General features: G+C 38.2%; 1 protein-coding gene across 1 annotated transcript in view; it reads right to left on the reverse strand.

Moving 5' to 3' along the window:
* The window catches only part of THADA (THADA armadillo repeat containing), a 166,465-nt gene that overhangs the window by 123,344 nt on the left and 20,397 nt on the right, over positions 1–22,724 (reverse strand). The window contains exons 21-25 of the mRNA XM_059835931.1: positions 18,144–18,253; positions 11,081–11,213; positions 8,049–8,162; positions 6,799–6,921; positions 6,020–6,111 (exon numbers count right to left, since the gene is read on the reverse strand). Coding sequence (XP_059691914.1) covers positions 6,020–6,111; positions 6,799–6,921; positions 8,049–8,162; positions 11,081–11,213; positions 18,144–18,253 — 572 coding nt within the window. The remainder of the gene's footprint in view (positions 1–6,019; positions 6,112–6,798; positions 6,922–8,048; positions 8,163–11,080; positions 11,214–18,143; positions 18,254–22,724) is intronic.

Genomic DNA, 22,724 nt, shown 5'->3' on the forward strand with positions numbered 1-22,724 from the left:
CTCAACTTGCAATAAAAACAAAGAAGGCAGAGGGCAGTCGTGCATATTGACTGCCTCACAGCCAATAGTGCATCTTCTAAACCTGTTCATATCTACATAGTTTTCATCTTATTATAATTAGAAAGGTAAGTTTCTCCTTTCCAAGTGCTTGAAGTTATTGATAGTCATCAACACTTACTGACAGCTATCAATGAAAATAAAGACTTGAAGTACTATGTAGATGGCAATTAGAAGTTGTTCCTTTCTTTTCAAATGTATCTAAACCAACATCGAGAACACGCCAGCATTCATACTCAATTTCCTAACAGCATATTTACTCCACAGAAAATGTGCGATAAGTTGTCAGCTAAGTATCTTTCTGCATATGCGTTTTCCCTTCACTAGAGTCTAAATACATGGGATCTTCCCCTCCCCCCAAAAATGCAAATATGTACATACATACACCAGTTACTTCGCGTAAAAATCACGAGGTTGCACTGCACCATTTCAGCCTTGCATAAAAAAATGCTTTTTAATCAAAGAGTTGAAGCTTTTCCTTCCTGAAACCTCCTCCACCAAGGTGAGAAGCTAAAAGGGGATTCTCCGCTTCCATCCCTTCTTTTAACCCCACCTTGAGGCCATTGGTTATTCTTTCTGAGGACTTTGCAACATTTATATTCCAACTCAAAAAATTCCATTTTCAGATAAGCCAGGATGATCCTTTTTTATTACTCTAAAGACTAAAGCTTGTCCTAAGTCAAATGGCAAATTGCCTCAAAGGCAATCTCTGATCATGCTCATCTTTTAAAAAAAAGCTAAAAGCCAGAAATACCAGGTATTTGATGAGAAGAGTCTTTTCTAGTAACAAGCAATAACAGCTTTAATTAGCACTGGACTACAGACCAAAAAGGTCTCTGATATATGTGTTTGTGTATATAGCACTAGACTACAGACCACTGGTCTGTACTCCAGTATTATATATATACATAGATATAGTGCATATATAGACTATATATGTGTGTATATATATGTGTGTCTGTATAAGAATCTAGGTGGAAGTATCACTGTTACTACTGTAACATCTGGGCAGAAGAAGATTCCTCTATGATGAGAAATGTAATTACATTTCAAAATTAACTTAACTTCATATGTAAGTTATTATGACTTTCATATACAGATCTGTATTAACTATCACAATATATATTCCGTTTTATTTTTAGAATCTCTTCGTCTCAAGACATCGTAATTTTTCATATGATGAATCCTGGAGCCTACAATCAACTAGAGCAAACATTTACTTTAGATGATTTGCAATCTGTAGCAGTACTAACAGGAAAAAAAATACCTGTAAAAAAAAGAATAGAAAGCATATACTACACACCATCTTCTTGAAAAGTGCATGGAATCAGCAAATCTACATTGTAAACTGACTGCACAAGAAAACTGGAAATGGCTATTCATTCAAAACAGGAGAGACAAAACTCATCAGCCTACAGAACTCACTGCCATTCAAAGTCCTACTTCAACCAACTTGCATTAAACCAAGTGTAGTACTCGGGTCTTTCACATGCCCCTCAGAGCGGTGCTTCCAGAGCAGCCAGTGGGAGGATGTGCCTGGGGGCTGGGGCCATGGCAGCCCCCCCTCCAGAGCCACTGCTGGGGCAGAGGGCAGGCCCCTGCACCTGCAGCAGAGGAGCAAGCGCTGAATGGCATTGGGGCTGGGGAACAGATCGCAGCTGGTAGCACGGGAGCTAGGCAAATTAGGATACAGACCTAGCATCCTCCAAATATGAGATGACTGGCTAAACTAACAAATACCTGTGCTGTGAAGGGCTTGGCGAAAGGGTGGTTTTTTTCTCTAAAGCACACTGTGATGTATCTACACAGAGCACTCTTTCTGTAACTGCATATAAATGGGCTAATTGCAAAGACTCCTTTCCAACCCTTCTTCACTACAGTACTTTGTATGTGGCTAGAATTTCATTGCAAGTCTTGTAGATTTGAAGTTATCGTAACATTTAAGAAAACTATATTCCCAAATCAAGTATACAAAAACTAAACTAACCCCCCCTACAGGTAGGTGTTAACAGGACCATTTTTAAAATGTCAATTATGTGGAATTCACAGTGTCATTTAGCCAAATACACCCACATGCTCATACTTACAGCAGCATTAGAAGTTTTGATACAGTCTTTCTCAGAAAGAGAGAATCCAAAAAAAGTTTGTTTCTAACTTTCTTTTCACCAGAAAGCTCAACCTGTATATTTGCATGGACCACTGTAAAGTCTTCACACAAGTTCTATCTCGTCTACTTGCAAGAGCTGCATACAGTTGTTAAAGTATTAATTTTCCAATTCATTATTTCTTTGCCCATGCTAATATTAAAAAGATGCATCAATATTTAATGAAACCAGGATATGATTGCATCTCCTGTAGAGCATGATGTAGAGTAGTCCCTTCAAGTTTCCAGTGAACTCTTGAGAGTGAAGTTTGGCATCAGCCCAGAGTTCTGCTCAAGAAATCCTTCTCCTTCACTGCCCCAGTTCTCCACTCCCCAGCAGTACCAATACGGCTGCTGCAAACATGTTGCAGGTGACCCACAGCACAGCCCCACTGACGTCTGAACCAGCACAAGCGAGCAGCAGGAGCCATGATGTGTAGTTGGTGATTTCTTCAACCCGTGTCTCCTCATGCTGCAGACCAAGTTTTCAGAGAACACACTTTCTCTAACATAATCCAGTATTGCCGTGTCCTCAGATTGAGACAGTTCTGGCTGACCTTCCTAATGCTCTTTCAACGATCACAAAGCCCAGCTCAACATGCTTTCTTGCCTCTGCCCTCCAGTAGGGATGCCCACTGCAGATGTAACTTAAAATGTCTGTCAGAAGACTTAGGCATCCACTCATTCTGTCACAGAGTGAGGGGTCCCTTTCACACAGTTGTTCTACTGCAAACACCCAAAATGACACAAGAATGTTTGGAGGTAAAAAAAAAAAGAAGTCAAAACAAAAACCTAAACCCATCATTCTTTTACATATGCCTGGGGGAAAAAAGCAACACACAAATCAGGTTACTGATCAGACACAGGTTATAGTTCATTCAGTCATTCAATCTAATGCTTCACAACTGATCAAGACCATCAAATAATGGACTACCACTGTGCTGTCACTACATAAACACCCCAGCCGCATGGCAATTATAATGTACAAAATTAACATAACTAGGGAATGGAACATAACATCAGCAGACTAAAAGCAGAAAAAAACATGATAGGCCTATAATCTTTGTATAAAGGATGCTATATGTGAATTTTTAGTGGAGATAAGAGAAAAAAAGGGAAACATAACATGAAGTATGTTAAAGTAACACGGCAGTAGAGTTGTCAGTACTGTTCCAGCAAAGCTTTCTTTGGGAAGTCTACAAAAACTCTCCACCACCCCAACTGTATCAGTTTCATAGGAACTCTTCTTGAGAAAACAACCAGAAAGTCCATCCTTGTTTAGACAGATGCCCAGAATAGCCCAGCAACAAGGTAACTCCCCACTGGCACAGGAGAGACAGATTTAAACCCCTAATCTAAAAATCAGGCAAACTGGAAACCTATGCAATGTCCTAATGGCCGCAGAGAGTTGGTCTCTGTCTCTGTCCACAGACAGACTACCCCTTAATACAAACAGAACATCCTGCAGGCAACAGAACAAGCAGCTCAAACCCAGAAGACTTTCACACAAGCTCCTATAGGTGCAAGCTGCTAAAATGCTAATGCTTTTGAAGCAAACTGCCAGATTTAAAAGTGGGGGAAAAAAAATTTACTTTGCTTTCATATATGAATTTTGCTCCAGCAAAACACTGAACAAAGTAAGTTTAGAGCTCCCGAAGAGAAGTGCCCAAGCGCAGCTGCACCCCAGGGATGTGGCTGCAGGAAGCTGTGCAGCAACGGTGACACCTTGTGGTGCCAAACCACTGAAACACAGATCTCTTCTCAAATACAACCTACCTTAAACCCACCGGCGGGGTTCAGAGGAAGAAGCTTTACAAACAAAAGAGCCAAACAACCTCTACATCATTCTCCTCCTAAACGAGTATCTCCTGTAGAGATAGGAGTCAGAAACTTTAAATCAAGTCTCTGCCTCTGTTTTCATACCTCCTGTCTCTCACTGACCTGTCTTTAGAAGTGTTTTCCCAATTCCTGTTTTTGAGGTATTGATGACTACAGGTGGGAAACAGTAGAACTGACTACATACAACTTTTAATGAAAAATTGCAAAATTAATAGAGGAAGAAAAAGAAGCCAGCCCAGCTTTAACATCTTTTGGTCAAAATGATTACAAAGCAATTACTGTAAACAAAAAGCTTCAGAGAAGCAAGTTGTCTTTAATGAACTCAATTAAAATATAGAAGTTTACTTTCCTTTATTCTGGTATCTCCCATCCCCAACAGACGCTCAAATGCATTACTTTCTGCAACTTCACGAACAGAAACCTCAGATTACATACCTTATCACACTGTATGTATTTGAGAAGTCAGTTTGCCTTCCCACTGCAGAGGTTAGTGTGAAGTTTTTCCCTAGGATACAAGCTTAAAAAAGCTGAGGTACATCTCTCTTTCAGGAAGTGCTCAATATCGAATTAACTTTAAATGTTGTTACAAAAACAAAGTGAGAAGGCAAGAAATGAGAAACACTTTTTATTGCTCTGCTTGGTTTTCAGGGGTTATGGGAGTGAATTCCAGGTTTAGGCAAGAAGTGATTAGGGTTTATGACAATGCAGGGATAATTTCATGCACTGGGGGAGATGACATTTCAAATTGTTTTTCGGGAAGAGATATTTTCTAAGGGAACCTCCCTCCAATCTCCCACCTGAAATTTCTTCCTCACATTCATACATGCATAGTAACTAGTTTTTCAAGTGCCACCTGATAATTAAGTATTTCAAACAGCTAAAATGGCACCTATCATCTAAAAGATGAAAGATCAGTATCATCTCAGGACATTTAGTTTCTCATAATGTGCACAAAAATTATATTAGCTACATAGATCAACACTAAGGAACCACTGTATAATTGAATAAAAAAGATGAGTGGAATTTTTGAAGGTAAATGGTAAAAATTCTTGTCTTTGTGAAATTGCATACCTTGTCCCTGATTTGAAAAACCATTAGGAGTTTCTGAAATGATTACCATAATGTCCATAGTGTGCCCACTCTTGACCCCCCAGGAGTATTTTTTTAATGAGTTTATTCTGCATCCGGGGTTATTTTTGCACATAGGGTTATTTTCACATCCCTACTAGAGCAGGAACCTCAACTACAGAGCACAGGGCACGGGCATGCTTCATTTGCTGCAGAAGCTGAAGGAAGGGGCTAAACGCCAAAGAAAACATGTGGATGCTTGTGCACTAACTGGAGGGCGCAGAGAAACTGGAATCCTCAGGACTGGGGAGTTTAAGAAGAAAATTGGTTTTACATAAGAAAGTGAAATACTAGAGGATCTGCAGCAGGACTACAGAGGTCAAGGGCAGAACCCCTTGGAAGACAAGCAGCTTCACAAGCTACAATTTTTGGAGCTTGAGGAAAGAGACATGAAAGAGAGGCAGGGCATTCTAGAGTAAGACAACTAAAGGGAAAAAAATCTCAAATTGGTAGAGGTCACATTACCTCCAGGCCTGCTTTAGGGAAGGGAACACACATATGACCACTGCTCCTCTTCTCCTTCACCCTCCCTCTCTTTGCTGTCAGGAGCAATAGAGCTAGTTTGTATCCACAAGGAAGACTGGGCATTTGGAAGAGCTGCCGCTGGTACCAAAACCTCCCAGTAACGTTCCCCTTCTGTGAAACTGCACATGAGTATAAACTAACTCTCAGTGCTTAACAGCAGATATTCTTGGCCCTACCACTTATTTCTTCACAGCACAATTTAAGCAAAGCTAGATGTTTTTGTAACATCATGATTCAAATATATCCATAAAGCAAGCAACATTTTCAAATTGTTGTTGGCTAAGGTAATGTTTTGCAAACTTTTCATTGGTACCAAGTGAAGCTTACCTATTTTTTTTTGAATTTTCATCTTTCCCTCTTTTAACCCCAAAAATTCTTGTAATTAGGGCACTAAAAAGAAGTGTAGATGAATTTCTTACCTAAAGGAAAAAGAAAAGAACATGAACGATGTTTTAAAAATCCCTTTGAAATGTACGAATATGTTTTTAAACACAGCCGCTAATGTACAGTCAAAAAGAAGAACAGATGAGTGAAGGACAGAGCATGCCTACTGTTCAGAGGTCAGCACATGGAAACAACTAATTCAGAGCATCTTTCCCCTTAATCAAGATGGCACTAGTAGTAAGTTGAGATTTTTTGGAAATGTCCATCTTTAATATAAGGGATACATCCAGATTTCTAGTGGTTCGAAGCATTCACCCTTATCCATGGCAGATCATGAAATGTTCTACTTTAATATGCCATATGGAATACTATCTTTTATTGAAAAGCAAAGTAACAGTGAGAATGAAAGTAAATGCACTCCCTACTAGCCAGGTGCACCGACTCAAAATTTAACAGCCAAGTACATTTTTATCTGCAAGGTAATCTTTGTCCCTACATTTTGTCAATATCAGCGCTTCCATTACAGAAAATTAAACAAAACCAAAAAACATGACCAAAACTATGACTTTTTTGCAGGTCTACATTATTCTTTATTGTACCTGAAAATACGTAACATTCCAGAAATTGTAGTACTGCCATTTATAAACATGACCAAAGCTTCACTGAACAGCACCACTCTATATCCTGTTACATTAGAGAAGCAAAATTAAGAATTAACTTACTGCCCAGACAGGTGACATAAAACCTAGAATTGCTGCTTGTATTCCATCTGCAACGTAAGGCATGATGTTTTCACCTAAACGTGTATCCCTAAACAGTGCCCGAAGGATATTTAAAGCATGAACCTGTGGGAGTAGAAGAAATATAATAAAAATATATATTCATTGGAAAATATCTTAAATTTAATGTATGTTAATTACAGCAATGAACATGCAAAACAAAAATAATCCATATGCACATTTACACCACTTTATTTCCATATTAAATACAAGAATACCGCTATTAAAATATATATTAAAACGGTGCAGCAGTGAACACTTAAAAACAATTACAGTTTAAAAATACATTCCTCTAACAAGTACAGTCCAGGCACTGCAAGAGAAGGCCAGCATTCTTTTTTCCTTAGCTTATCATGGCTGTAAAAATAACTTTCAAAGTTTAGAATCATCTTTTCCAACATTCTTGACATGCTGTAGATACTGTGAGAAAAAATAAACTACAACTTACAGGAGGACAATATTAAGCTAAAACTGACAGCCAGGCTTGCTTCACCATATGAAGCATTTTCTGCTATTTCTCTACTCTCTGCAGGGGAAGGTAGTAATCTGTGTAGCTTCACAGACTTCAACAAGGCTACATAAATTCATACCCGCAGAAGATCTGGCAGAGCCATTAGAACATACTTCTATGTATTGTCAACAAATTATGGCTTGCACTTACAAACAGAAAGACTAAGTATTTGATAACAACATTTTGAAGATAAAGATCTAGACTTTAAAATAAAAGGTTTATGCATCACAAATGTATATATTTAAGTTTTAGAAGTTACTGAGTATGCATAAAATCACTTTTCATACAGTATTTTACTGCATACAATATGATTTATGCAACTCCTTTATTTACTGTAACTGTAAACAAATGCTTGCTTGTTAATTTCCTTGTAAAAAGGAAATTGTGCATCTTTTTGTTTAGAAATATACTACAGGCAGTAAACTGATCATATGAATTCAAAATTAATATATTTGCTATACTAGAAAAAAGCTATGAAATTATACCCAATCCATTTTTAGTATCTTACGCACTTTCACATTCCAGTGGCTTCATAACCTCTGCACATGCAAACACATTTTAAAATCTAGCTATAGATAATGAAAACAAATTATCCTTATTAAAAACACACACAAATTTCCTTAACTGAAGTAACACAAACACCTTTATGACATTTGCCTTCTGATGAGAGGCTGTATTTTACCTGTGGAATTACACTTGATGATTCATTCAAAGGTGCGGCCAAAGCTATCAGTTCTTTCACTGTCATTTTCAGCAAATCTGTTTTGCTCTTCTTTGGTTCTGAAGCTAACAAAGCCTACAGAAAAAGTTAAAAAAAGGAAAAAAAATAATGTATATCTAACCATTTTTCTTTACTACCAGTTCTGCTCCACATTCCTACATTTACCATATTACAGCCTATCTTCTGACCATACACAGGGACTAAAGAAAAATTGGCAATAAGTAAGTTTCAGTTTTAACTCTTAGTTTTGTTCAAAGCCTCTTAACATTCAGTGTTTCAGTAAGAAAACTTTGCTCATACACTATCCATCTGCCTAAGAAAATTTGCCTGTGTACAACAAATAATTTATCACACACCAAAAAAACCATAGTATTTATTACGGAGAAAGTATCTGCCATATTATACATACTTACATTTCTAGTATGGACTTTTTTTAAGTTTAATAACATGCATATTTAAGATGACATGGGCTGACCAAAGAATAAATCCTGGTTTGCAAAGGATAAAACAAGCAGCACATTTTTAAAAGGAGAGAAGAGATGCATCTACCTCAATAGTAGTTCAATGGGTAGGACATCCCGCTGAGATGAAAATACTCTAATTTAGTCCTCTAAAATTCAGGACTGGAGATAAAACAGTCTTTCTCTCTCTGTCTAGTAGCTCCTGTTGAATTTGTCCAACTTAGTACAAATGGATAATCATAAATCACTTATTTCTAATAAAAAAATTATCATCGATTTGTGTTTTGGGGCCCAGAGTCTGTTCAGCTTCAGTTCAAACAAGATATTTAATAGTACTTTACATCACATAAGAACAACCAAAGGGGTCAACTGCAAGCCAAATGTAGTATAGAGGTTATGCAGAAACCCAGAAGTAGTCACTGTCAGTTTATCAGTACCTTTAATGACGGAAGAAACAGAGAGGGAAGGGAAAAAAGTGTTCATGAAGTATAAAATAGAGGAGAATGAAGACTAAAATTTCATACCTTAAAAATGTTGAAGCTGTAACTAGTATTTTCCCATCATTTCCTCACCCACTAATTGGAGCTGCACCTTTGTTCTATTAGGTAATAATACTTCTATTTTAAATAGGTCATTTAAAATGCTCATAACCTTAAAAATTACATATTCTCTTTAAAACAGATGTGTTTTAGTAAAACAAGAATAAATGTCACAGGAAGCAGATGGCAAAGAGACCACACTGAGTCTTGATTTTATGCATTAATAAAATAACCTTATTATAGTACTGTCAGGATACGCACTGCAACTTGTATTTTTATTATCTAAACGCAACATGCTATTTAAGGCTTAATTCATTTTACTGAGTGCTACAGGCACATTTAGAACTACTGCCAAAGAACACTATCGCCTGTCTTTACAATGAAATTACAATTCGAAAATAGATTATTTCAGGCTAATGAGGTTTGGAATGAACATTGGGATTAATTGACTAGACTAACTTCGTACTCTTCCAGAGCTGTCAAAATAAAAGCATCTGACCTGTTTAGATAAACAGCTATGGCACAGTGCAAGCTTTGCCACATGGACTCAGTAATGTAGGCCCACTGCAGACTACACGTTTTCTGCAGTGGAATACTGTTGGGTCCACCTAGTCCTTACATTACACAGTGTAACTTTTTACGTGACAAATTGATTCAAACATCTTTGTTTTTTCACATTCTCAAGATTAACGCTAGCTAATGCCCACTGGATTCAAACTCTGTGGTGTGAATGGGAAAACCAGAAGCCATGAAATAACCAAATTCATTTTGCAGACAACTTAAAGATCTTTCCCTTTTATATCTGTAACTACTGAAATTGAAAAGGAAGAACATTTCTAAAACCAATGCCCTACTTCTGATCTCTGTTGCCTAGCATACACACATCTAGCGAAGCCAGAAGCAGGCTGTGACTGACATAAGAGAGGTCAGACAGAAGCAGGCTGCCTCAACTTTCTCAGGGCAAACTCAGAGTAGAAAACAAGCAAGATGAATTATTCTGGCAGGGAGAGCTTGCTCCCAGCACTCTCTCAGATTCTTGGAACGGGCATGAGACTATATTTCAGCAAGCGGAGAGAGCTACAAATCGTGTAGTTAATCTTGGAGTGCTGTCTTAGAAAAATGGTTGAAAACTGAAATGACGGAGGTTAATTTAGCGATCACGGCCACTTTAAGGAGCGAAGGAATAGAAACAGCTTAGTGTAATCCACAGCACCAACTCTGCAGTGACTGACCCCACCAGGATGCAGATGAGCTGCTGCGTACTACCGCGTGGCACTCACACTTCATACTAGTGGTACTTCGAGCAGAGACAAAACACTGCTAGCCAGCCGATCAGCCGTCTGTTCTGAACTTGGCCGAAGCTGGAGGCTGGGATGTGCAGAGCTGATGGGAACACAGGGTGAAGGAAGACTGCGGGAGCATGGCCCCAGGCTCATGGATATAAGTCTTCAGCAACCTACTCATTCATTGCACTCGAGACTGTCAGTCAAAACCAGTTAGTGGGACTCTTATTACTTGATCCTGCTTTACTACTGCTGAGTGGACTTCCCAAGTTCTTTGCAGTATTTTCTAGGCCACCATTTTACAATTCTATGATGGTCTGTTCATATTTTACCACACTCCCACTTCGCATGGAAGAAGCACAGAGTTACATGGTTAACAGAGCCTTACTTAATCTGTGAATTAATTTACGATTTTGCCAGGATTATTACAGTGGCTATACAGAGCCTAAGCTCAGTCTTTTGAAATGCTATTCCAATCTACCTCAAGCCAAAAATCTCAAGGGTCAATAGAACTGCAGCACTAAAAAGTGCCGAACATGGTTTAATTACGTGTGGCTTCTTGGTTGCACAAAGGCAATCAAAGTCTGTATAAAAAAAGTAACTGTTTGACCAAAAGGGGCTGAAGTAAAAAAAAAAAAGTAAGTATATTCACCAGAAAGGACATTAAAAAAACCAAATCAAGTCAGAGGTAATAACACATTAGTTGGTACCTGTATGTAGAATGGAATTCCTGCACTACGTCTGGTTGCACACAGTGTAGATGAAGGATCACAAGATTTGATTTCTTCTAACACACAGCTTAGCCACTGCTCTGGCATCTTGCGCAGACTCTCACTGCTACATCTACATGGAACAAATACATAAGAAACTAGAACAGAGTCAAAGAAAGCAATGAGTGACCTTAAGAAATTAATTCTTACTATATGTGAGTATCTCCAAGCATATATATAGATTTTTTTGAGAAATAAGACAGAAATTAAAAAAGGAATTGTACATTTTTCCAATTATATTACAAATTACATTAACCCTACTTATTAAATGCCACTAGGAAAAGATATTTCACTGAACAGAAAACAGGATTCTGTGCTTCAGCAGTGTAACTGTCTCTTCTGCCAAGAACTATTATTCTGCTCTGGAGAAGAAAATAAAGACATATGCACATCAGTCACTGTGTAGAAAGTGGCACTTCACAAATTCCTATCTTTGTTGCCACACAGTAGCTGATGCGTGACCCTTACATTAACTAACATATACAATTATGTTTATAATCATACAAAACAAAACTGAAGCCCCTCGCAGTGAGTACATATTATGTAAATACCCCTGCAAACCTTGGAGCAGCAGAAGGAATGAAAAACAAGACATACTGCTCTTTTTAAAACACTACATCAGTCAAACTTTTGGTAAAGCACCTAAATTGCTCTCCTATCATCAAATATTCCTCCTCTACAGTTGTAAAACTCAGTGTTGCCTGAGAGCAAAGGACTTCCAAGGACATGGAGAACTCAAGTCTACTTCAATTGTCAGTGCTGATCAGTTCAATGAAATGTACCACATTCGGTGTGCAAGACCAGCTCATTAATCTTATGTCAATGTTCCAAAAGAATCATTCATTGTTACAAAAATTTCTATTAACAGGACATTGTTATTAAAACCTGTCACACTGGTTTGACATGTGATTCAGAGTAGAAGAAAGAATTAATCACTGTGGGCAATACAATTGCAATTATCTCAACCATGCAGGACCTGCCTTACCTAAAAATATAAACTATAATTAAATTAACGATTAAGTAGTGAGACCTTACAGTACGACTACAAACAAGTCTACTACTACCTAGATGCCTGAACTAACGAATTTAAAAAGAAAAGCTAAAAGGCAGGAGGTACTGATGTGAAAACCAAAATCTAATGGAAGGTCTACATCTCCTCTCTCCTTCTTTACCCTCCTCTTATTAAAGCAAGAATTTAGGTAGGCTAAAAACCTGATACTGAACAACAAATGAGGCTTTAATCTGTAGTGAAACCCTCCTTTCCTTCTTTTACAAAATAAACAGAAAATTAGTAACACAGAAACAGAGGTCACAGGAAGTGCCAGACAGGTCAGCAGAAGATACAGCAGACTTTTTACTCTTCAGTAATTCCCTTAGGATTTCCACCACAGGTTTTCTACACTTCTGCCAGGCCCTCTCCCTGTTTTTTAAGGGCAGCACCTCTTCAAAACAGCAGCCAGCATGCGAACCATCAGTCCAGAATGCAAGAGAAACATGGCTTCACAAGGGGTATGTCACCTCATACCACAGCATAAAAGAAAGGCACTTCCTGCCCCAAGCCTGTGACAGAAGCAACCAAATTAATCTGGAAACTAACGGTGAGTTCTCTTTTCTTTGACTTTTCGCTTTCTGTTGCTGATCATTAGCTTCCCCTGCTTAGTTTCAGGACATGTTCTTTTGCTCACTTTTGCGTACACAAGGAGGATGGAATTCTAGGGTTGAGACCACAGAAAACTTCTCACGGATTTCCTCCGTGGGTCTCTGCAGCTAGACTGTACTTTGCCGTTCTCTTCATCCACGTCAACACGTACTGCAAAAGCTAACACCTCTGACAACATCTGCGGCTGGTCTTACCTCCCTAGCTAGAGCAGAATTTAAATGTCTTAGTTTAGTCATGCAAAGAACAGTGCTCATCTCTCTTCAGTATGTTATCTTGGTATTAAAACAAACATCCTGCCAAGACATATTCACATCTGCTGTGGTGCAGAAGAAAACAGAGTAAAGCATTAAGGAAATATTTAAAAGTTGCTACACAGCATACTGAATATTTTATTCTTAAGTAAACTGAGGGGTTTCTCCCCTTGCAGTAGTAGTAAAAAGTGGAGAAATATACTGAAATCCAATAAACTTCAGACTCCCTTAAAACTGTATTGCTTTGATCTTGCCACAAGTAATTCTGCCTTGTTCAGTCACCCACCAAGGCACTTTTTGTTTTTTAAAGGTGAAAGAGTTATTGCTTTAAAGTTAGAAACATTAGAGACTATTGACTTTGCAATGGAGATGACTACTCCCTTAAATTTGGCAGCTCCATCTCCTTGTGGTCTGGCAAGAAGAATATTGCCTTAAGAAGCAGGTGGCCCTAAATTTTAGGAATAATGAAGCTTTACAATGTAAAAATGGTGGTCTCAAGCTCAAATGTCATTTTCCAGAATGAAATAGTAATTATTTTTACCAGATCAAACAAATAGTGTTGATAATTAAAATATAACACAGTAACTTGATACACAAATTACTTAGTATGCAGTACAGCAAGTGTTTTCCCACAAATTTCTGTCTGTCCATCTGCTGGTTATAACAATTTCATACATGCCCAAAACCCTTTCTGTGGTCAGTATCAATGAGTACAAAAAGCCTGGCAATCCGAAGTTAAAGCCAAACCCCTCTCTGTAACTCATATAGCTGTATTTTCTCCTATCCAAAATTAATGGTGTGTTAAGAACAAAGGGTTGATCTTGGATTTGGCCTTCCTGGATGTCAGTGGTTTGTGGCATAAGCTTCACATGACCAGAAGCACTTTCTACATGGGCATAGCCAGAATTCAGTGTTTCCAATAGCTGTCATCAGTCCCTATCTGGGGAAAAAGATGTTTTCTTTCAAAGTCTTTCCTCTCGTAATAGACCTGTAGTATTATTCTTTTTCACATAAGCAATGGGATTCCTATTCTTTATAAAGCTAGTCTCCATACTGCCCCTGGCACTTCTCAGACAAATAAGGAGACAAGAACCTCGCCTCAGAAACACACTACTATTCAAGGTGTAAGTCACCCTAGAAAAAGTCTACTTTTAAGAACAACCCCTCTGAAACTACGAAGACCTTCCACTTGCATCCTCCTTTTCACAGCATCTGCAATTTACAGTCCTTGCAGTCCTCACAGACTCAGCAATTTACATCGAAATGTCAAGCCAGAGATCAAATTTCATCAGGTTCATAAGAAACCTCTGTGGAGGAAAGATTTTTCTTTCACCACTAACTCAGACAGGTCTGAATACCATTGCTCTGTCTAGAAAGAAGTCTACTCTTCATTCTTACAAAGGCTGTTATTTAAGGGTTGTATAGTTAAAAGCAAGCTCAGATGGGAAATATTCCAGCATATACTTTTAAGCAAATGTTTGGCCATAAAAGTGAAGGACCATGTTCAACTAGAGTCTTTCGTAAAAGCATAGGAAAGCGATTTGGCACAGTCTTAGTGACAGGTTTTTCACTGGGTGTTAGAGAAAGAATGAATTAAAGTGTCAAGGATGCTTCTCTAGGTCTTAAGTTCAATTCTGTTCAACAAGGTATCATGTTTAAGCTCTACATTACTATAAGCTGCCCCAGACAAAGGCTTTCTCCTCTTGTGTTTGTGGATGCAGTAGTAAATTAATATAGATTCTGGTACACATGCTTCAAGACTGTCTATGAGCCTGGCAGTTATGGAGAGATGTAAGCCAGTTCAGATTTACCTGCAGAACGGAGTCCCTCAGCTGCAGCAGGGTAAATGGAAAGACTCCAGGACACGCAACAGATCTGCGGGACTGCATTCACCGAAAGACATAACTCGCCCATTTCGGAGAAGAGTCCCAAGGTACTCCCCGTGTCCCAGCAGTACCAAACCAAAGAGTCATTGGCTATTCTGATATCAGTCTCCTTTCTCCTTCATTTTAAATACAAATATTAGCCTTGAGACCCGTATTTCCTGGCAAATATCTTCTTTCATTGAAACAAATATATTTCCACAGAGCTGCTCTCTGGTTCTTGTAAAGTGGCTTTTCCCAAAGGAATACTTGCTCCAATTGAAATACCTTAACATTAAAAATACTAAGCAGTATGCATCATCAAAAAAACTGTTTTGGAGAACTGTTAATTCAGAAGAGGAAAATTACTTAAATATAAGTGCTTTCTTTTTTTAATGATATATAAATACTGCTTAATGTTTTAATAACTGCCAGAGAAGCAGAGCTCTCCTGAGCTTTGCTCTTCATTTTACAACAATGTATAAAGCTGCTCTTAAGTGGATTGTGCTTCATTAATTACAATGGCAGAAAAAGGGAGAGTGCACAAACATAGCAGGAACTTCTCTGAAGTCTAGGTATATTTGCTCTACTCTATTTGCCTCAGCTTTTAAAAGAAATTTAGAAACAAAAAAGCTAAGAAAAACAGCTAGTCGGCCATGTAGAGCCTCCACTATAAACTGACAGCATGTTTTATGTTTTCCAGTATTTCCTGCTTTTTAGTTTGCCTTTCCTACAAAGTTTGTTCTAGATAATCCTGCATATTGACTGAGATCAGACCAGTGGGGCTGTACCTGTTTGGATCACCTACTTTCTCCCCTCAAAAAGGCTGGTGGTAGTAGAAGGTTTGGGAGGTTTTTTGGGTTTTGTGGTGGGTTTGTTTGTTGGTTTTTTTTTAAACAGCATTACTTTGGATGGCCAGTCTCTCTTCAGTCTGATGGGAGGAATAAATCCTCCAAAACTAAAGTAGATCGTACAACTTAACCATGTAGGTTTTTTTTCACATCAACACATGTTTATTATATTCACATCCAACATACCTGGGGATAACATCCTTCAATACTCAGCAATTGTTTCTATGCATCCTATACTGTTAATAGCTTACTGTATTTGTAATACTGTATTAATTCAATGAACACTCAAAGAAATGCTGCCTGACATGAAAATACCAGCTATTGGCTCAACATGTTTAATTTGTCACTGTATATTTCAAAAGACCACCACTGCCTTAACTTGTTAATATTTTGTTACCTGAACATATTTCTGCCTTTGGAAAAAAGCAAGTTTAGATAATGATCCAGAAAGTCTTAAGTTATGCCAGACGTCTGCAAGAGAAGCACTGAAATGAAGGAAAATTTTTGCTGTTGGGGTGCGGGTTGCAATGGTGGTTTTTTAAATTAAAAAAAAAGCAAGCGCAGCATCCAATTCAGAAGACTGAATGGAATAGTGCCTGGTGTGCTAGAGTATCTATGAACAGCAACCAGAATTATGCAGCAGACAGCAGAACAATGCTTTGTACTTGACTTGGAAAAACCAAAAGTATAAAATGTCTGCTCTGTAGCCCATTCAAATTAGATTCACTACTTGAAGGGACAATATAGCCACTTCTCTAGAAAGTTGCCTGGATAAGTGGGAACACCTCAACTGTTGTCCATGATATGTTTCCAGTCACTCATCTTGGCAAGCTTTTTCTCACTCACCATGGGAGCTGCTCTCTCAATACTCACAGCACTGAAAATAGAAAAGATCTAGCCCAGCAGAGAAGTTAGTAAGAAGCCAGAACAAAGGGTGCCACTGAACGATCATCCGATACATCACCTTAAACCTTCCTGAACCAAGTTCTCATAGTATAGAAAAAGAACAAAATATTTACACAAGTGTATATTATGTGTATAGATAGGCAAAAAGATAAGCAAGGACAGTGTCACACATCAGTTTCTTGTCTTTCTTTTTAAGTAAATAATCAAGTTTAAAGTAAGGTTGTGTGACCTCTCAACAAACTACTCAGACCAATTTAAAATGCTTCAGATTGCTAGCACATAGAAGGAAATAACGTACCTTCTACAGATACATCACTGACAGAACCGTGGCTTACACTTTAACCTCTCACTGGCATACAGGATGAAGGCCATGGTGTGTCAAATACCTATTTCTGTAGCGGTGCTGGCACCTATACACAGCTACCCCACTGACATCCCATACCAGAGACCAATCCCACAGTTCTGTTGGGAAAACTGTATCAGGGGACACACATGGTCAGGCAGCTGGTCTGTACTAAAAATGCCAAAACTGTTTCCATCACCAGATTTATTTTTACTTTTAAAAAAACCAACTAAACAAAACTATCCCTTCTTCCTTCCTCTGCACCACCAAAAATAAACAAGAAACAGATCAGTTCCTCAAATTGGCCCACTTGGGGCAAAAGGGAAACATTGGTTATTTAACCTGGCATTGGTGTGAAAATACATGTACTTCAAATTGCAAATTTGACTGGTCTTTCTTTTTTTTTTTTTTTAAAACTACATTAAAAACCCCACCAAACCCACGCAAAGTCAGTAGAGATTTTGATTTATCTTCTTAAAAACTGGATATGATATAATCACTATATATCATAAAGAAACATTACCAACACTTGAAATAGGTAATAAGCATGTAACAGAAATTCCAACACTCTTGCCCAGACCTCAGGACAATTCTGCTCATTTAGTTTTTCTAGGAAAGCATAAAGTTACAAGGGGAAAGAAAAAAGATTTAAAAGATTGCATATCACATCTTGTAATGCACTGCCAGGTAGTCTTTCAAATGTCAGAATACACAACTCAATGACAAGTACTAAAAGTTTCCAGGAAAACATCCTGGCTGAAACAAGTCGTCTGGCATCCATTTTCATAAAGGACTGGCGAAGGGAGGGTGGGAGGAAAGAATTCCATTTCACACTCCTACTTCTCCCAAGAGCTTTTGAGAGCTGATCAGTAAACTAACACACCAGAAATGGAGAAAAATGCGGCAAGCATCAAATGTCTGGATCATTTTTCAATGCCTAAGCACCACCTCTAACCATAAGTACCACAGTCCACAGACGTCATGCAACTGATGTCACAATCATGCCTACACCAAACTTTAATAGAATCCACGTGAAATCAAGGATCTGCTTGTGCAGCCAGGTTCATGATCGATGCCATGGTTTGGTAAAACTATTATATTAAAAACATAGTAAGTTGCTCATCTTCTACCTGGAAAGCATTTCCGTAAGTTGCACAAAGCCAGAGTATGCCAATTCAAATGCACCCCTGTGCCTCGATTGCAGCAGATGATGTTTAAAGTACTCCCCAATATTTTTAACCTAAAAAGCAAAAAAAGAAAAAAGCTATTTGAAATTATATATAGACAATCCATTTACATATGCAAGATACTTCTGCAATTAAAAGCAGCAATCCTTCCCCTGGTTTGAAAGGCCACTGGCAAAAGCAAAAAGCAGCTAGAAGTCCTATCGTAAAAAAATACTTACTTTAAGGATAACAATTATTACACTCAATTTTTCAGGTTAAAGGGCTAGTGCTACATCCTTAATAAAAGCCCCAAAAAATAAAGGACATAAATTAGCTATTTGTCCAAGAGGAACACACTCAGATTTTAAGAAAAGAAAGGGACAACCCCGATTTTCAGAGGAAACAAACTTAGAATCCTTCTTGTTTGCCTTCACTCTTACCTACAACTCCAAAGAAAATATCTACTAAATGATAACAGCAGAAACAAACATCTACAAAAATATCTGAGAAAGATAAGAAATTCAAACTTCAAAAATTGTGCCAAAGGGAAACAAATCTACCTTAGCTGTTTTTAAGGTTCTAGGATTCCGCATAACTGCCTTTGACAATTTTAAAATAACAAAAGATGTTGTATGTGTGTAGCAATGAGAGCTACATTTAAAAGTCTGAAAAAGCTAAATGTTGTAACTAAACTTTCACCAATAGTTACTTTCTAGAGCTCTACCAGGATACCAAATTTTTAAAGCTGTTCGGAAGCTTACAATTCCACACCATCTCATTCTACAAAAAGATATGCTTTTTTATTTTTTCCTCTTAATTCTCATCAACTTTCAAGATCTAAATCAAATTTCCAACGTAATTTGTTTAAAACACATAGCACATACTTAATCCTATTACACAAAATTTTCTTCAGGAATATTTCCTATGACTTCTTCAGCAAAAGGTTCGTCAAAGCTTTTATATAAAACCAAGTATAAAATCATGTCAAGTTTCTTACAAAATTCTGCTTATTCTGTTATTTATAAAATAACATACTTTAATAGTCTGACAAGTAATTAAGATGTCAGAGAAGTTAATGTCATATCTAGCTATACAGTTTTCTACCCTACTGTTAAGTAATTCATACTACCCAAGCAATGAGATTGCAATAATCAAAAAAAATATTGAGGACTAAGTCTATTTATTATTTCCTGAAGCTAAAACCCACCTAATGTGAAAAGAAACAATAATTGGAGATATTTGAGCTAAAGCAGTTATTTCTCTGAGTGGATTTTAAGCTAGTTTATGTACCTACAGGGTTTCAGCTTTTTAGCCCAAGAGCAGGAGTAAGTGCCCTTTTTTTCAGAAGGAACTGACCCACAGACAGACCAACTCTCCAGGTGTGTAAACAAAACCAAACCAAGAAAACCATACACATGCAAATCAAATTACTGTCTTCTACCACCACCGTTACATTTTTAGAATAATTCATATGGATTTTTTTTTTTTTGGGGGGGGGGGGGGGGGGGTCATGTAACTTTCAACTGTACTATTTATGTTTCGGAGCTTTTGGCAACAGCCACATTGACTAGAAGCTTACTTCAAACTGAACTCTGATATATTCATTTCCACTCATAGGCTAGAGTTTGAAGAAAAAGCACTGCCATAACTCGGTTCTCGCAAATGACATGGGACTGATCCTGAGACAAGTGCATAAGCATGGATTCTTATCTAATAGCATCATGCAACCCATGAGCATCCAGCTTCCCCGTGTCATAAAACCAGTACTTCATACATCAGGATAGACAACAAGTCAAGGAATTCACATTTCCTACAACATCACGAAGATCCACAGCAACTGCAAGAAAAGGTGATCCTACCAACTTTGCTTGCACAGGAAATAACACCCCACTACAAGTTAAAATATTCAAATACAGAGTGCAAATATCTTAAATACATTTGATCACCTTGGTCAAAAAACCTAGAGTATGACACGTTAGTCTTACTAATGCAACAATCAAGAATTTACAGGGCCATGCTTGCTGTTGAGACCACAAATCTCAATATTCGAGATATAAATTCTGTAGAAAAGATTCTGAAAGTGGTCTGAGAAACAGTTGGTGCATTTGTGCCTCCATATCTTATTTTCCTGGCAATAAGATGTCACTAAAGCAAGGTCCTACATTCTAGAGGATATTTTCTCAAACCATTAGGAGAGGATGGCTTTAAATCCATGAAGTACTGCAAAAGCACCTCACAGAAACAACTAGTAGTCAGTGAACTATTGCCAACCATACTGAACTCCAGAGGAAATTGATTACATTAAGAACTGGGGAGACATTTTTTGGTGGGTGTGGGGTTGTTGTTTGTTTTAAATTGTTCCTTGAAGAAAACAAACTCCAGAGCAGCAATGGGAGCAGCTACATTTTTGCACCAGTGGTACAAGTAAGTAACAGGTACTAGAATAGAATATTTCAGTTGGAAGGGACCTACAACGATCATCTAGTCCAGCTGCCTCAACAATTCAGGGCTGATCAAAAGTTAAAGCATGTTATTAAGGGCATTGTCCAAATGCCTCTTAAACACTGACAGGCTTGGGGCATCGACCATCTCTCTAGAAGCCTGTTCCAGTGTTTGACCACCCTCTTGGTAAAGAAATGCTTCCTAATATTCAAACCTCTCCTGGCGCAGCTTTGAACCATTCCCACTAGTCCCATCACTGGATACCTGGGAGAAGAGCTCAGCACCTCCCTCTCTACTTCCCCTTCTCAGGAAGCTGTAGAGAGCAAGGTCGTCACCCCTCAGCCTCCTCTTCTCCAAACTAGACAAGCCCAAAGTCCTTAGCTGCTCCTAATAGGACATTCCTTCCAGCCCTTTCACCAGCTTTGTTGCCCTCCTCTGGATGCATTCAAGGACCTTACTGAGGGTTGTCAGTACTTAAAAGTCTTCTGTGTACTTCAGTGTTCCACCACAAGGGCTCAGATCAGATCTCTGACTACTGGGTTAACACGAGCAGAACGCCTGCCATTGGGACAGTACTAAGTCTTTACCTCTGCTGCCAGTTTCTTTTCACTTTGGTACACAGTTCTGGCAAGCTTATCTCCCAAAATAGTCTTAAAACCTCACAGGTGAGATTAAACAGGAGTTTGAGGAAGAGCTCAAAGTTCCTCTAGGCTTGGAACACTGCCTCATGATTTGCAGGTCATATGACAAAATCAAGACACAGTCTTCATTAGGTATCATTTCGTTGATTACATGGTGGTTCCTAGGCCATGATACTGTTTGTATTGATTGTCTTAACAGGCAAAGCTTTGAGCCTGCCATCTCTGGACTTCACCGGTCAGGTGGAAAATGAAAGGTAGAATATGTATTTGAACAGAGCGATTTCTCCAGATATACTAAGCACTTCCTACATCTATTTTTAAAGGCAAAGCAGCCATCACAAAATGGCTTAGGCTTTGCAGACTGCCAATTCAAACGCGGTTATTTTGAGACTCCTCTATACATGCATTTCCACACCAGGGAGCTGAAGACATTACAGTCAGTGTGCACAGTGGCATTCAAATGCCATAAAAACCCAACCCCTTACTCAAAAGACAAGGAAAGTGCAAATTCAATATTGTCCCAAGAAAAAAAAAAAAAGGATCAAACAAGCTGCCTCTGCCAACTTCTCCTACATAGGTACACACCACAACCAACAGCATTAACAGCTACCAAGAGGAATCAAGAATTAGTGCTACGAGTAGCTGGCTAACACCACTGACTACCAAGAAGCACAGTTCTGTTGTGCCATTTCTTGATGTGGACCTGAACCAAAACACATTGTCTTTTCATTTGCACGCTCAATTAAAAAATAGGACAAAAATAATCAAACAACTATGTGCAAATTCAACACTATGATCTTTTGTGTGAATAAATAGCATCAATAACACTGATCCCGTAAGGTACAATTTAACACAGTCACTGACCTAGACATGAAGCAAGGTGCAAGACAAGAAAGGCTTTGCAACAGGACAACACAGAATGGCCAAGTGGTGCTACCAGATTTTTCTCAACAGTTACTTAGGTCTGACTCAAGGCAATATGATCAAGGTTTCTCTCGAGTTTCCCCCCCCCTCTGTACTCTTAAATCTCTTTTAATACTTACAGAATAAAGAAAGAGAATGGGCAACTTTAAGGGAAAGCTCTACTTGCATAAGATACCAAAATCCAATTCTCTTATTTCTCAACACTGAAAAGTGTTTAATAAAAGTCTGAAGCCACAGCAGTTCTGGTTTTGAGATTTCTAGTCATTTATGATTAAATCTTCTCTTTTTTTGTACAATAGGGTAGTGCCAGTTACAAGAAGTGCAAAGAAAACGCCCACGTTTTTTCCTATATTTGTCGTATATTCAGCCTAATTGTATTTCCTCATGTATTTCCTTACAAGCCTGAGGAAAATCAGGATTTCAAACTGACTTCTAATTTGAAGAATGCTAATTGATGAGAACGCAGACATTCTGTTTTACAGGAAGACATCAGAAGCCTAAAGAATCTAATGAAGCATCTATAGGAAAAGAAGATATG

This window comes from Gavia stellata, chromosome 2 (assembly GCF_030936135.1).
Source record: "Gavia stellata isolate bGavSte3 chromosome 2, bGavSte3.hap2, whole genome shotgun sequence".
NCBI classification, from domain to species: domain Eukaryota; kingdom Metazoa; phylum Chordata; class Aves; order Gaviiformes; family Gaviidae; genus Gavia; species Gavia stellata.